Genomic DNA, 16,043 nt, shown 5'->3' with positions numbered 1-16,043 from the left:
CCCTGGAAGGACTTTTGCAGAGGGCTGTGGGATCTCAGCTGGAGGATGCCATGCACATGCAGAGTCTTCAGAGGTAAAGCACATTAGAGGAGGCTGACCTGCTCTCCTGCTACCTTTTGAACGCCATCTGTTTCTTGACGGTTCCTTGCGTGACTCTAGTTTTGGCGGTGGGCTGTGTGTTTGTGGATGGGACCTCGGGTGGGGGAAGTTCTCCGAAGTGTTAACCTTGATGGTGGCTTGATCAAGTGTGATTAGGAGGGCCCCAATATTAAGCACCTTGTTGAAGTGGTTCCTTGGTGGAACGATAGACATGATGGATGACTGTACTCTTTCACCCCTCCCCTGAAGCTGCAAATCTTTATGATTTGGTCAGTGTTTTAATTCCAGGGTGGCCCCGTGTGCGGCAGCGATACGCTCGAAGGGCTAGTGTTGTGACCTCTTCTTCATTCCCTAGACGATCTCCAAGCAGCTCCTTCCCCAGCAGCGGAGGAAAACTTTCCTGTTCTGCTTTCAGGCTTTGCCAGTCTGCTCTGTGTGTCTCCTCTGATGGGATCAGCCTCCCGATCAGGTTGAAACCCTCTAACTACTCCCCCCACTTCCGTGGAAGTCAGTGAAAAGAAAGTCAATTAATTCTGTTGCAACTAGGTCAGGTTTTCGCAGACATTGGTGAGGCGATCGTTATTGAGAAATCCTCGGGACTGTGACGATGAAATGGGTCTGGAAATTTGGTGGTGGGCAAACTGTAGCAGTGTTAATTGTCACTCCCTTGCTGCCAAATGTCCAGCCCCGGGAACTGGATAATGTGGTCCTGCTCTGGTGTATGGGGTTTTGCACCTAAGGACTGATCCCACGTGCAAGTCCATGGGATCCGGCTTGCATACTGAACCCATGCTACCCATCTGGGCCCCGGGGCTGGAAGGCTGGGTACCACTGGATTACACTCGTCTCGGATGGGTTGTATAGGGGTGATCCTGCCTTGAGCATGGGTTGGACTAGACCTCCCAAAGTCCCTTCCAGCCCTACTTTTTATGACCATATGTATGTCTCTATACAGGCACAGTCCAGCTTTTTGCTTTGTATTTGCACTGCAAGGGACAGGTTTCATGGCAACAGTTTTCAAAGAATTAGACTATTTATAATCCAATTTTTCGTTTGGTGGAGACTATTCAGCCCTAATAGAAACGTTTGTATTTCTCTCCAAAAACCTTAACTGGAAACGCTTGCTTTTGAATCAACATTTTGAAATGAAAAGAAAACAGCCACTTGGATTTAAAATGCCACCTTATATCATTTTGAATGTTTGATGTGGGATTAAAAAAAGCCCAGTATCATTCTATGCTGAATCAACGTGACCGTGCTTGTGGTAGTGGAAAATGTCAGTGTTTTCTTCCTCTTCCATTTTAAATATGTGAAGCTCCTAAACATTTTTTTTTTTTTTTGGTCCTATGAAATATTACGCTCTTTCATCACGCCCAGATTTTTCCCGCAGCATCAAAATCTTGTCTTCCAAACACCTCTGTCTTCCCCGGGGTGGAGCAGAGCTGGATATCTGGCAGCACCCACATCAGCTTTGTTGCACCGGGCCCCAGGGGAGCTTTCCGAACGGCTGAACCGTTAGTTTCCGCATGTTTGGGACCTGAGCATATTCCACCGAATCTGGAAACATCAGCTGCTGATTTGTCACCTTGAAATGGTCTATTTAGAGTTTCCATGGATAATACTGTAAATAGCGTATCTCTGTTTCTGTTAATAGCTCCCTGGGAGAGCTAAGGGGGGAGAGCTGGAAGAGAGGGGGATTCAATTTTTTAGTTCCTCCAGATTTGGTCAACAAAAGGCCTTTCTTGTCTTACTTTTATCGTTTTGCTAAGATTCATAGATTCACAGATGTTAGGGGCTGGAAGGGACCTCATAAGATCATCGGGTCCAGCCCCCTGCACTCGTTAGAGTCAAAGATGACCAGTTAGTCAGGTCTGTCCGCCTTGAGAGAATAGTACTGCTGGAAACGGCATGAAATTGTGCCAAGACGAGGATCTGCCAATGAAGTCCTGATCTTACTGATTACAAGGTTCCCATTAACTTCAGCAGAGCTGCAATTTCACCCTGTTTCGAAGGCAGGGGGAGGGATTCACAGCCATCATGGTTAAAGTGGATTTTATTGTCTATCGTGACGAATGAACACCTGGGAGAGAAAAAAAAAAATCATTGTTAAAGTTTCCATCCTTCCATGAAGGTGTCATAAAGCCTCAGACTATCTTTGAGGGTGCCAGACTTGCCGTTCTTCATATTTGTGAAGTTTGTAATCACCAAATCGCAGACGGGCGGTCTGCTGGGGCTGCTGCCGGTCCTGCTGGATGTTTCTGTCTCGTTGTTTCCTTCCCACCCTGCCTTACTCAGCTTTCCTCTGGGCCTCCGTGCTCAAATCTGCACTAGTTCAGCTAAACCAGCGCAAACCCTTGTGTGGATGCTCTAGCTGGGGTGTCAAAGGTAAGGCCCAAGTGGCTCCATCATCTGACTCCCACTGCTGCCCCTGCATCCCAGCTTGACCCACAGTCTTCGCACGACATGTGCCGGACCAGCCCTGCACACAGGGACCTGGACATGCACCACACACAGCGCCTGGTCCATGTTTCAGCCGGCTTGGGCCCTGCACCGTGCTGGACTGGCCCTGCATGGCTACTGCATGCAGCGTGGGTCCCGGCATGGACATCATGTGTTCTGGATCTGATATGATGGAGGAGTGGCGGGGTCTGTGGGCTTGATTCTGTCCGTGGGGCTGGTCCCGTGTCATTCATAGAGCCCATGCTCTGCTGTACAGGATGTTGCATTGACTTAAGCATCTTGGTTTCGATTCACCCCTGGAGGCACAGTGCTGCAGGCGAGGCCAGTGCTGCGTCAGATTTTTGGGAAAGAAATTGTCTTGTTGTTCTGTGTTCATACAGCGCCTTGCACAATCGACCTCTGGGTGCCAGCGCTCTATAAATAGTACAAAAGGCTCTGGGAGAGGCAGAGGCATGCATTCAACCTGTGCAACAATTGCATTTTCCAGGACCCTGATTTTACATGCTCCGTGGACCCATGACCTGACTCTTGAAGCCAAATCCCCTTGGATTTTGCAGCAGTTCTGAACCCTGGAGATGACTTTGATTCCTGTTCTAGTTCAGATGCAGCCAGAATTTCCTACAAACTGGGACTCTTTCAATATGGCATATGCATTTCAGCCTTACATTAGCCTAACGCGGCACCCATTCCTGCCCAGGGCAGGGGGCGGACCTGATGAGCTGTTTAGGTCCCTTCCAACTCTAAGTACTATGAAACTATGAAACTTGTGCCCGACATCATTTCATTGACTTGCATTGCTTTTACTTCTAGCACTTGCCCCTCAAATCTTTGTGTTCCTGAACATCTGGTGATGTGCTGGGTGAGTGGGTGATGAGCAAATTCAGATGACGGGATGATGCTTTATTCAGCGTGAGCCATGCCAGGAGGCAAGAGGAAAATATTTCTGGCTCTTGTGAAAAATCCTCTTTGAAACAACTTGGATTATTAATCATTCACTGACTCGGCCCTGCAGATTCTATATTCAGCTCCTGAGAGAGGAAATCTGGGGGTACTTACTCTCACAAGTAAGAAGCGGACAAGATTTCTAACTGGGAACCAAACGACCATGGTTCTATTCTCGGTTCCTCCACTGAGTCACTAAACCTGTCTCTCCCTTGGTTCGGCCTTACCCTTCTGGCAAATGCACAGAGAAATCAGATGGTCACCGCGTGCCGTGGGAAGAATCCTGCTGTCCTGAAAAGGGGTCTCTCTTAAGGGGGCGTCCATCTCTAACTTCAGTGTCTTGTCCCAGCAGTTGGTGCAGCTGAGTGGAGCTGGCAGAGGTCTCCATTGATTCCAGCCATCCAAAAGAGAGCACTGAAGATCCCATCTATATATCAGCAGCAAGGATGATGCCGAAGCCTTTAAAAAGAGCGGATGGCTGTGCCTCCAGCGAGGGAGGAATTCTGACCTGGCTGCCTTGAGACACACGAGCTCAAATGTCTTTGAGTGACCATTGTGCAGATGGCCAGCTAGCAAACTGCCCCCTGAGTCTGCGACAGCTTTGCTTTTATTGAAGTATAAGCTGAGCTTGAGCCCATGCTTTTCAGAAGGACACAACTTCCATGTAACTCTCTGACCTCAAATACCCAGTGACCTGAGACTTGAACCTGTGTGCTTATAGCTAACCTCCCCGTTCTGCAAACCACTTGAGCACGAGGAGACGTTTCTCTGCGTGGCGGTAGTAAGCGGTCAGTTATCCTCTGTGTGGGCCAACCTATGTCTGTCAAGCCCAGCACATCGTAAGGATAAAATGCTTCAGGCATCCTGTTTTTCAGGCTTAGGAGACAGCGACTGGTTTAATTCTCCTTCCTTCTTCCACGAGGTGCATGCCTTACCCAGAAACCGCTTAAGCAAGTGCCAGCTCAACAGCAGTTTCATCACGCTTGGCCCTGGCTACTGTTGGGCAGGCATGCAGCGATGGTTTCCCAGCAGTCAAGAACAGGGAAATGGTGTTGCCAAATTGGAAATCAGTCTCTAAATTTAAAGGGGGGCATTGGGCCGGGAGGTTCAAGATGGTTTGTCCTGGACACCAACCAGGTTCTGGGTTGTTGCAGTGGTTGCTACAGTGGTTGGACGTATCTCGTTTCCCTGGACTTCCAGCGGCACAGCGTCTTTTGGGCAAGGATCACTGCTTGCTTGATGCATTTGAAAGAAATTAAATGGCCCTTGAAAGCAGTGCTATAAATGAAGTGTGCCTGGGAAGGTGGGAGAGGGCACTATGAAACCCCAGTCGGTGCCCATCCAACTCCTTGGTCGTCGTATCCCTAAAGAACGTGTTGTCTGGAGCAGCGATTCCTAATTAACTCTCTGCGCGGGGCTCTTGTTGGTTGTAGAATAAGAAAATCCACTTTGTAAGGTGATCAACCGAACAAAGAATAAGACGCTCTTATTCCAGGAGTTGAGTGTCTGCACTTAGTTAATTGGGAACAGCTGTTCTGACCTCAGCTGTGTTAACTAGGCAGATCCTTGGTGAGAGGTTGCTGTGCTGCTGTGCATGCCTGGAAGAGCCCTGGGCTCCAGGGCACGGACTCTGTTCCTAGTAAAACTACCTCGACGAAGACCCTGAGTTGCTCCACTGGGACTCGACGGCAGCTGAAGGTTTACACAATCGCTGGATATCAGATACGTATCTGGGTTCATCAGGCCTGTTCTGGGAATACTCAGCAAACCCTCACTGTTAGCTGGAAAGAGATTTGAATACAAGGGTCAGCACCTTGCTGGTGCTGTTATCCACCGTAGACAAGAGCCACGCTTTCACAGCTGGTCACCAAAGCTACGTCCTTATGGCACACGCATGAAGACATGTAAAAAACTCTGCCTCCTCTCTTCTTAGCAAGGGAAAAATACTAGTACTATATACCGAGATCTTCGTGGTTATGACTAGCCCCTGCTGGCCTGCTTTTCAGACCACTTGCCTACATGCTGCCCACTGAAAGCCTGCCTCGATGGTTTACCCCCAGCCAGCCCTTTGGAGGGAACTGGAAGGCTATTTATTCTGTTGGATTAGAAGACTGGATATCAAAAAACGAAAAAAACCCAGGACCTCTATCAGTGTGCATGTGTCCTCCTGAAAATGCATAAGTGTTCTTACTGGAGAATTTCTCCGTTAATAAAAGACCGAAGAACTGATTCAGAGATCTTTCAATAGCAGATCCTAATGTCTCTACCGATCTTCTATCAGGTGCTGGAAACAGTAACCCGTCCTTATCCTCTTTGACTTGTCAGTTGATTTGACACAGGAAGCAGCACTCTTAAAATCAGTCTCCTGGCTCTCCCCTGCTCTGTTCCTTCACCAAGTCCTTTAGAGGATCCTCCTCATCCTCAAAGGCTCTGTGCTTGGTCCCCTTCTTTTATCCCTTTATTCTTGCTCTCTGGGTAATCTGCTCCACAAAACTAGCTTCAGCTGCTGCCTGCACACTGATTTCTCAAAGATCTAACTCTCTGATCCAGGCGTCTCCTTCTGTCTGAACTAAAATCTTGGTCCATCTGTCTCTTAACATCTATCTCCTTGAGGATCTTTAACCATGAGCTCACGCACAGCATGGCTTACAATCATACTTCATCTTCCCACCTGTGAGTCTCACCCAGTATTTCCTTTCTCTAGCAAAGTGGTTAGTGCCGTCTGCTTGTATCCTGAGGTCCTCTTGGTTCGGACCCTTCTTCAGGTCCTCATATCCAGGCTTTGTCTAGGTCTTTTAGACTCTTTCTGCATAACTTCTCTGATTTTCTGCCTTGCCTGTGATTCACACAGCTACCTCTTCTATCCTCTTGTATCTCTCGACCCTCTCCTAAAGCTGCCCTTGGCTGTAAAGCCTGCAAAAACTTCCAAGCCGTTTGGCTGGATCACCGCCTATTGGGCTGGCTGATGCTGTCTCAGTTTTATCTGGGGGTCCCTTGCTTTTTGTTTAATTGTGGTCTCTGCTCTTCGACTGCAAGCCCTTGGGGACGGGGGCTACCTTTGGTTTTGCATTTGTACGGCGCCTAGCATAAAGGGTGCCAGTCCGTGAGCAGGAGCAGTGGTAATACCTGGTATTAATGAATCCTTTACTGCGGCAGCAAGGGTGTCGCCGCACAGAAGAGCTCGGCCTGTGTTGCTCTGGAAAGTGATTTCTCAGCTCTCTGAACAGCGGGGCCGAGCGCTGCTGCAGCCTGAATGAGGAAGAGGAGGATCTGATTTGCCAACTCACTTCCATTTAACGAGGGCTCTGCCGTGACAGCACTGAGTGATTACTTTGGTCACTGACAGCTACTTGAGGTTTCCACTGGAGTAACCCGAGGCCAAGTTTCTGTCTGATTCTTCCCCGGTGTCATTTGTGATCCGCGTGCCCAGCATACCCTGATTAAACACAGTAGTACGGGCTGTCCTGCGGCATTGAGTCTACACTGCAGGCTCTCATGTTTCCAAGCCAACTCTTGGTCAGCATGCAGAGCATACCCCTTACCTGCCCCAAGCATCGGGAGGAATGCAGCTAACCCACCTTGCCATTAGCAGTGCCAGGTCTCATTCACACAAGGCATAATTAGCGGACACGGTCCCTACTGGAGTGCAGTGGATCTGTAGGGGCCTTGTAAATCTGGTCCTCAAGCATCTTTCCTGATCCCTTGGAGTCCCTGTGGTTAGATGAAAGAAGGGTTTGGCAAGCTGCCTCCCATGGTAAAAAAAAATAATGATAATTTGGATCTGCCCTGGGCCCGTCATGAGAATTAACGGGTTCTACTCTGCATGGCAGTGATGGGCTGGATGGGGATGCCCGGTATTGCATGCACACATCTCTTCTGCACGTAACTGTGCTGGCTGCTGTGAGATGCATGCGGTGAAGTTCCAGGAAGATTTAGGAATTATTCAGAGGAGCTGGTCGGTGGTAAAACTTTGTGTTGTATATGTATGTATAGTGGGAGGGAGGCATTTGGTGGAAAAATAGGGAGGCAGAAGAGTCTCATGATGCTCTCCCCAAGTTTGGTCGTTTCTGAGAGGAGCAGTTAGCTGTGTTAGCCTGAAGTCAGGCAGAGACGTGTCGTATACATTTTTGTAAGCAGCGCCGTTTTAATGGGAAAAGTATGGATGTTTAAAAAAAAATAAGGCACCCCTTTTCTTCTAGAGCACTGCAGATGGACTGTATTTTGTTGGAATAATTTTTTTCCTTTCATGCCTTATACTTGGGCATCAGCAGGAAGAGAGATGGGAGATAATCCTGAATATCCAGGCTGTGTGGGAAAGGCTTGTTTTATCTCCTGCCTCTGCAGTGAATGTGCCCGTGCTTGCTCTCTTTCGCATGATTTTAATATTGAGTTTGTGCTAGAGAGAACCACACTTAAACATGTCTCGTGTGATGCCTCTTGGTTTCATCTATGCACGCCCATAGAAAGTTAGGGTTGGAAGGGACCTCAGGAAGTCACCTAGTCCAACCCCCTGCTCAAAGCAGGAGCATCCCCAGCTCCCGTGGCTGGAATCAGGCCATACCAGGCCAGATTCTCCATGACGTTAGTGAGGTCACATAAAGGCTGAGTTTGTCCCGTCGATTGTAAGTCAGACCCACTTCGGTGCTTGATGTTGGTATTGCAACATTTGCAGAACTCATTTGTCCTCTGCTTATGTAATGGAAGCAGGCACTTTGAAACTGCTGGATAACATTTGGATACTGGGGGTAAGGGGAGAGGGGAACTGAACCGCAGTGGTAACGGTGTCGAATGTGATTAGCGGGCTGGAATAACGAGCCTTGGCTCAGGAGGGAAATGTTGTGGGGCAAGGTGATGGGTTTCAGGGATGTAAGCCATGGGTCAGCCTCCTACTGGAGAAGCACAGGTCTCTTGGTGTGGTTCGCTGCCTCTGTGCATATCCGACAGGCATCAGAGAGGCAGGAAAATCTCAGCTGAATGATCCTGTCCGTGTTCCAGCTCCCGATGGGCTGGATGACAAACCTGCATGATAAAGAGCCCCGCGTGTCTCATCTGCTTGCAGCTGTAGGGCTGTTCTTGTTGGGTCTTGACTCACCTTGAGTCCCACGTACCTGGACTCTTATGTTGGAGACCAAAGTTGGTCTCCAACAGTTGGCTTCCAAAGTTGGTCTCCAACATGAAACCCCCTTCCTGTAAGGGGGAAAAAATATTGTTTCCCAGTTCTTTTTTGATCCTGAGTCAGGAAATATTTTATAGGGAGGGCAATCTGCTCTAAGGGAGAGACTTGGGGAAGGGGAAGTAGAGTTGGCACAGTCGCCTCCTGCAAACCCCGTGGCAGGCACAAAGGGAGTCTGGCAAGACCAGGGACTGAGACCAGCAGGTCGCTGCTTGGGATGCAGCCATCGCCGTGGGCTGCCAATATGCTCTGCAGCACCCCGGCCCTCCCTGCTGCGTGCCCAGGGCTAGTCTCTCATGCAGGCTGCAGTAGCAAGGGAGCAGGGCTCAGCGCAAAGCAGGGAGGGGTGGCGTGGTAAAAGGTGGCTTGGGTGCCAGGGAGGGGATTGGTGGCACACGGCGGAGGAGTGGACCACACAAGCCACAGAAAGCATCCCACTGCATGCTGCATTCAATCTCTTTTGTGGGCTGGGTCTGGCCTGCAGGCTCTTGATTGCTGACCCTGGAAAAAACAATGTCTGAGCGGACAGGTGAGGAGATAGCCTTGGATTTTCCTAATGGGAAAAGGCATTTGCTGTTGGAAAATCACTGGCTTGGGAGATTCCCAACCAGCTTCAGTGGTCAGTCATTTGGAGCAAGGATATCTCAGTTGCACGTACTACATGTGCGCCAATTGATGCTACAGCGGGACTTGTACTGGTTCTCCGCTGGCCTGATGTCAGAGGTGCAGGGCCTGCCCCGAGGCTGTCCAACGCCCATGCGTTGTTTGAGTGGTGACTGCAGGTATCTGGGTTTTCCCCTAGATCCTCTCTAGAAAGCCAAGTTAGGACATCCCTGAGTTTTGCAGCTGTCATGAGTATTAGTGTCAATTTAACTCATGCTTTCTCTTTCGCAGGAGTGTTTGACAATCTCAGGAATCTGATCACATGTTTTCAATAGAGGCCTGATTTTGTGACTGGCTTGTTTTGGAAAGAGATCTGTTGAATGTAGGAGTTATTTGTGGAGAAACTTCTGGTTGGAATAGGTTAAGTATCAAGAAAACAACCTTAATAGCAACTTTCAGCCACCTGAAGTGGGGGTCAAAAGAGGATGGAGCTAAGCTATTCTCAGTGGTGGTCGATGGCAGAACAAGGAGCAGTGGTCTCAAGTTGCAGCAAGGGAAGTTTGGGTTGGATATTAGGAAGAATTTTCTCACTAGGAGGGTAGTAAAACACTGGGGCAAGTTACCCAGAGAGATGGTGCAATCTCCATCCTTGGAGGCTTTTAAGACCCTGCTAGACAGTGCTTTGGCTGGGATGGTCTAGTTGGGGCTGGTCCTGCTTTGAGCAGAGGGTTGGACTAGATGATCTCCTGAGGTCCCTTCATACCCTAACTTTCTATGAGTCTAAAGGAGGGGATTATTAGTTTTTTGGCTCTTCTGTATCTTCTTAGACAAGTGGAAGGAGATGCAGTGTAGATTTGACACCAGAACTGGGAATAAGGTCTCCCACCCCTTTGCAGCTGAGTGCTAGAAGTGCTGTCTCTTAGGATGTCTTCAGACTGGGCAAAGCACTAGGAAACGTGCTGTGAAAACGATGATGTCCTTACAGGAAGAGGGCCTGGGATAATGTAATGGGGCTTTGGCACAGTAACGTGGCTGGCACTGGTGGAAAGGGGGGCTGGTGGAGGGGGCTCCTGTGATGCGTGGCAGCTCTGGAGAGCACTTTGCCCCTGTTAGAGTTGTACAAAGGAGTAGCTGCATTCGAGAGAGAGGTGTGCATACAGCTGTTTATTTTTAAGACTGTGGCTGTATTAAAGGGGGAGTGATGCTTGAAGAAGCCAAAGGAAAGGGGCTGTGTGTGTTGGGGAGAGGGAGGAACATGGGGGTGTCCTTGGAGAACCAGCCAGGGGACCTCATGCTGGAGAGCTTGCCTGAGTTGGCTCCGAGCCTGATGCTGGTAGAGCGAGGCCATGTGGGCTAACCTCGGTGCTGGAGGAGGAGGTTGGTCCGAGTTTACTCTCGTCTTTGCTTTTTGGGGAGGCCTGTCCAGTGCCATGCCTCGTGCTCCTCCGTCTGCTTGCAGTCCTCCCCCAGGTGAAGGCAGCCAGTGGGCAGGAGGCATCCTGCACCCTTTGTTCTCTAAATATGTGCCTGAAGCACAGGTTTCTGAAGTCTGACCCATCCCAGATCTGCCCGACTTAGGCTTTGTCGCCTTTGCGTTGTTCTGGTTGCATGCTTTGTCCAGCTGAGGCAAAAATGGTGTTAACAACAAGAGGCGTGTTGATACCAGCTCTTGCAGCCGCTTTATCAAATGTCTTCTGCAGCTGCCTCATTCCCTGTCCTGTGCCAGGCAGAGCCCCTGCTGCCTTGGCACTCTGCTAGCCAGAGCCACACTTAAACATGTCTCGTGTGATGCCTCTTAGTTTCGTCTACACCCGTCCATAGAAAATCAGGGTTGGAAGGGACCTTAGGAAGTCACCTAGTCCAACCCTCTGCTCAAAGCAGGAGCATCCCCAACTCCGTTATCCCAGATAAGGCTTTGTTTACCTGGGTCTTAAAAACCTCTAAGGATGGAGATTCGATATCCTCTCTGGGTAACCTGTTCCAGTGCTTTACTACCCTCCTAATGTGAAAGTTTTCCCTAATATCTAACCTAAACTTCCTGTGCTGCAACTTGAGAGTATTGCTCCTTGTTCTGCTACTTGCTACCATTCGTCTTCACTGCAAGTCCAAGTCAGCCTGCAGTTGAGTGCCACAAGGAGCAGGCGTCTCCTTTGCACCATGTGGCTGGAGTGGGTGGAACTGGGGATCTGCTTTCAGGGTCCCTGGACCTTGTATTGTCCTTAGCTATATGCTGATCCCTGATCTCAGCGTCCTCCTTCCAGCTGCACTGCTATCGCACTATACACCGGATCCCATGTGCTCCAGCTACCACCAGTTTTCATCTCTTCGCCACAGCCTGGTTAAGTCCCCAGTGTTGAAATCCTCCGTAGGCATGGATGCTGCTGCTGCCACTTCTCCTATTTCTTTGTCTTGCTTCTTGTACATCTGTGGGAACCCCTTAGAAATGTCTCTGCTGTCCTTTCCCTCGCTCTCCCTCCAACAATCTTCTATTGGGGCCTTGGTTTTGAACCATTTCCTGAATCTCCCAGGCCTGACACAATTCCTCTTTTTCACTTCAAGCTTCCTCTTTGGCTTTGGCTACTGTTTCCTTTCTTTGTATTGCACAGCTACGTCTGCTGCTGCTTCCTTTCCGCAGCGTATTTTCTATAAGTACCTGGGAACAGTCCTTCTGCGTACGTGCTGCTCCTCGAGAGCAGGAGCTGCCTCCACTAAGATTTTCACGCCCCAGTAAGGCCTGTTACCTTGTTTCTTGAAAAACATTATGCTTCCTTTAGCCGCGTTGACCTTAAGGGATCTCCTTGTTCAGGGCTGCTGTAGTGGCTTTGACAATGGCAGCTCCTCCTCAGTTTCATAGACCAGGCACTTGAACAGAGCACAGTCACTGCAAAAGAGACGGTGGGGCAGAAGTGTTTTATGTACTTAACTGATATACAGGAGCTTGTTACAAAGGTAAGCAGTAGGGGGAAGAAAACTGGGACAGGCTTTGTGGTTAACTTCTGGATGGAGTGGATAGAAAGGTGTATTGCCGTGTCTATTCCCATAATTAAGTAGGCATTGTGCAGTGTGATGGGCATGTGTGCGCAGAAGTAAGAGAGAAGGGTAGAGTTGCCTCCTCTGCCAGGGACCTTCTGGGTGGTTTTTCCATCCAGAGGTAGCTTGCATACTTTCTTGTAGGGCAGGTCAGCTCAAACAGTCTTTAAAACTCAGTACATTTCCTGGCCACACTTGCCTCGCAGGAATTACCATCGAACATAAATCAGGAATGAGGCAGCAAACACAAATGCAGTCAATAAAGGGTTAACTCACAACCTAGGATATTTTTCCAGACCATGAGAAGGTGACTCCGGTTTCCTGCTGCTCTCTCAGCCCTGCAGTCTTCCTTCTCTGCCTTTGGAGCGAGTTTCCTGGCTCAGTGCTGCCACTTCGACCCTTACAGCTCCCAGACCCCGAGAGAGTACCCTGGCTTGATTCTGCCGCCGGTAGCCCGATGCCTCTCAGTCTCTCATCTGTCTCCCAGCTCCCTTCCCTGGGAGCCCTTTTAATTTCCTCTGTGCCAGCTAATGATCCTTCCTAGCTGGCCCAGTCCTCCTAGGCAGCCTGCAATCACTTTTGCCTGCCTGCAGCTGGGTTGTAGCCCCTGCAAGCCTGCAGCCTGCTACACAGGGGTGAGGCTCCCATCCTTTTGAGAGTCAGGGCACTTCTGCACAGCTTTCTGACTGTGGTGGCATCTCCAGTGGAGAACCACCGAACTATTGCAGCATGCTCCACGTGTTTCCTCAAGGAAAGTGCTTTAGAGGCATAGAGTGGCCATGAAAAAACCATCCTGCATTGAAAGGGGCAGTTGGACCTGACTGGGCAAAATGTCTCTTTGAATCGCCCAGCCTTAAATCCATATTTCATAGACATTTGGGCTGGAAGGGACCCCGGAGGATCATCGAGTCCAGCCCCCAATTCTTATTATATTATTTTCCTCTCCTGCCTTGCAGCACGTCAAGTCTCTTCTGTCGGACCGGGCTTCTAACTCAGTTGGCGCTGAGCAGCGCTGAAGAGTTTCAAGCAGACGTACTGTGCGGCGTGTTATTTTTTTTGAGAACTGCTATAGTGACTTTTGACCAGATTTAAAACCAAAAAAACCCTTATTGAATTTGGGGCCCCTGCCAAACTTTACCTATATTATGCAATGAACTGGTTAATTGCACAATAAATTTAGATTGGGCACATGCGTAAGTAATTATTATGCCATAAAAATGCCTATCCAGCTATAAAACGAGCCAACTAGTTACAAAATCAGCACCTGAAAACGTGGAACAACTTTATAGCTGGTTTCTCTACTCAGCTTTAATTTGAATGTGTGCCGGGGCCCTTGGATATTGTGTCTCTAGCTCTGCGTGTTTAGACTGCTGGTTTGGAGAGTTAATGTGGAGGTTTTGTCATGGCCTGTGTTTGATTTCTGCTTGTTTTAAGCTGATCAGAGAGCCCTAATGCAGGAGGAGTCCACGTGTGCAACAGCTGCTCAGGGCCAAATCTACCTGGCCATCATGGCCTCCTGGTTGAGAACCACTGGGTTAGCGCTGTATTATTTGCATTATTGTAAGCTAAGGGCTCCAGTCTTTGACCAGGATTTCTTTGTGATAACCCCTGTGCAAACACAGAGCAAAAGGATGGTCCCCGCCCCAAAGAGCTTGCAGTCTGAGTATGGGATGAGAGCAGGTGGGAGCAGCACAGGGAAGCAGTGAGACAGTATCAGTCCCCAAGGGAGGCAACGTGGGCTTTGTGTTGGTTGATAAGCATCATGGTAACGGTGAGTTTTATGGAGTGATTTGAAGGAGAGCAACAAAGTGGTGTTAGGGAGATTTATGGGGGGGTTGCTTCCAAGCATGGTGGGCAGCGTGGGAGAGAGCCTGAAAGCATTGGCTTGACAATTTAGTGCCCGTGCATGTGTGTGTGTGATAGTCGGGCATCGTGGGCTAACAGGAGATGGGAACTGACTGGAAGGCGAGGATGATGGGTAGGAAAGTCCTTGAAAGCAAAGACCAAGAGTTTGCATGATGCAATCGGAGGGATATGAAGAGAGCTGCAGCACAGTCAAAGTGGTGGACCAGAATTATCTTTACATCTGCCTTCTGGGTAGACACTAGGGAAGGCTAGCCCAGGCCAAAGTAGACCCAGGTGTAATGTCTATTCTGCCACATATTTCTTGTTTGAAAGTAAATGAATCATTTGGGCATTTAAATATCTTTGCATAGCAGGGCCTAAGTCCTTCCATGCCTCAGTTTCCCATCTGTAAAATGGGGATAGTAGCACTTCTCTGCCTCTCAGGGATCAGGGTGGTTCTTGGGTGATGGGAGCCCAGTAAATACGGAGGATGAATAAATAGATCTTTCGCCTGATGAGATGTGAATGGTTCTGGCTGTTAGATTTCCAGCAGCATCCAGAGAGCTCGCCCAGGACCAGAGTCCCATTGTCCCTGGCACTGCACTGGCTTTCTGTAAGATCCAGACTTGATTGCTTCGTGGGGTTGGACTTGGCCTCAAGAGTTGCTTAGTCCAAACCCCTGCCCAGACACAGGATTTGCTGCCCCCGAAGCATCCCGAGCAGATGCTTCTTGAACGCATTTGGGGGAAGAAAGTTCGACAACTTCTCTGAGCCCTTTCTTCTGTTGCCCTGCTGTTCCTCCAGTTAGAAAGATTTTTGCTAGGATTTAATCCACTTCCTTTTTTTCTTGTAGTTTAAACTCAGTCTCATATTCCTTTGGGGCAATGAAGAATGGTATTTCCACCTTATTTTCTGGGAGCCTTTCAAAGATTTGGAAACTGCTGTCACGTCCTCTCTTCATCTCCTGTTCTCCAAACTAAGCATGCCTGTTTCCTTGAGCAACTTTCCTCATATGAATTTTGTGTTCATAACCCCTTTACATCTTTGTTGCCTGTCGTCAGCCTCTTCAGTTCTCTACATCCTTCCTACAATGCAGTGCCCACACCTGGACCCAGCGCAGGATACCCTCCCTGCCCTGCTCCGTCCTCCCGTGCCGGGTCCCACCCGCTGTGCCACGGAGGCCCCCATGGGGGAGGGCATCAGGGCAGGGAGCCCTGCAGTGGGCAGCCTGCATCTGCCCCTGCCCCACGCGCAAAACTGGGGGGCATGTGCCCCCTCCATGCTCCCCCAATGGGTCGTCTCTGGTGCCCGACTTTTTGTCCCCTGGAGTGCATGCAGCAATAGGGAGCCACCTTCTCCCCCAGCTCCCCTCCACCTGGACGAGCTGCCCGTGTCTCCATCCCACTCCCCCAGCCAGGCCCTGCATTTCTACTCTGGCCCCGGGCACCACCCCAGCTGGGCAGTGCCCCCTCCTCCAGCCACCAAACTTGCCCACTCCCTCTCTCACCGTGGCTGCCACCACTTCAACGTGCACCAACCCCTGCATTGCCTGTGCCTCTCCCTAGACTTACCCACGAGCATGGTGGCACCATAGACATCTTCTGGCTTGAAAAGGTTTTCAGTTTTACCCGTCCTGTCTTAGACAGGTGTCAGTGTATTATAAAGGCTACACACTGCTTCCGTGCCCACGACAGGTGACAATGGCAGTGACCTATGTTTAGGTGGCTTGGCCTTATTGTTCATATTTGTGTTTTACAGAGTACAGATTTAACGAGCACAGCCGGCTATGACAGCATCATTCAACATTTGAATGACGGCCGGAAGAACTGCAAAGAATATGAAGACTTCCTGAAAGAAAGGTAGGGACCTTTTTTTGAAAACCTATTGGATC

At 49.5% G+C, this 16,043-nt stretch overlaps 1 protein-coding gene across 4 annotated transcripts in view; it reads left to right on the top strand.

The window, feature by feature from the left end:
- PSTPIP2 (proline-serine-threonine phosphatase interacting protein 2) overlaps window positions 1–16,043 on the top strand; it is a 64,942-nt gene that overhangs the window by 20,135 nt on the left and 28,764 nt on the right. For all 4 annotated transcript variants that reach the window (XM_025216265.1, XM_025216267.1, XM_025216266.1 and 1 more), the window contains exon 2: window positions 15,911–16,011. In XM_025216265.1, coding sequence (XP_025072050.1) covers window positions 15,911–16,011 — 101 coding nt within the window. The remainder of the gene's footprint in view (window positions 1–15,910; window positions 16,012–16,043) is intronic.

This window comes from Alligator sinensis, unplaced genomic scaffold, assembly GCF_000455745.1.
Source record: "Alligator sinensis unplaced genomic scaffold, ASM45574v1 scaffold518_1, whole genome shotgun sequence".
Classification (NCBI taxonomy): domain Eukaryota; kingdom Metazoa; phylum Chordata; order Crocodylia; family Alligatoridae; genus Alligator; species Alligator sinensis.
The sequence above is the reverse complement of the archived record's forward strand: the minus strand, read 5'-3'. Positions and strand labels throughout refer to the sequence as shown.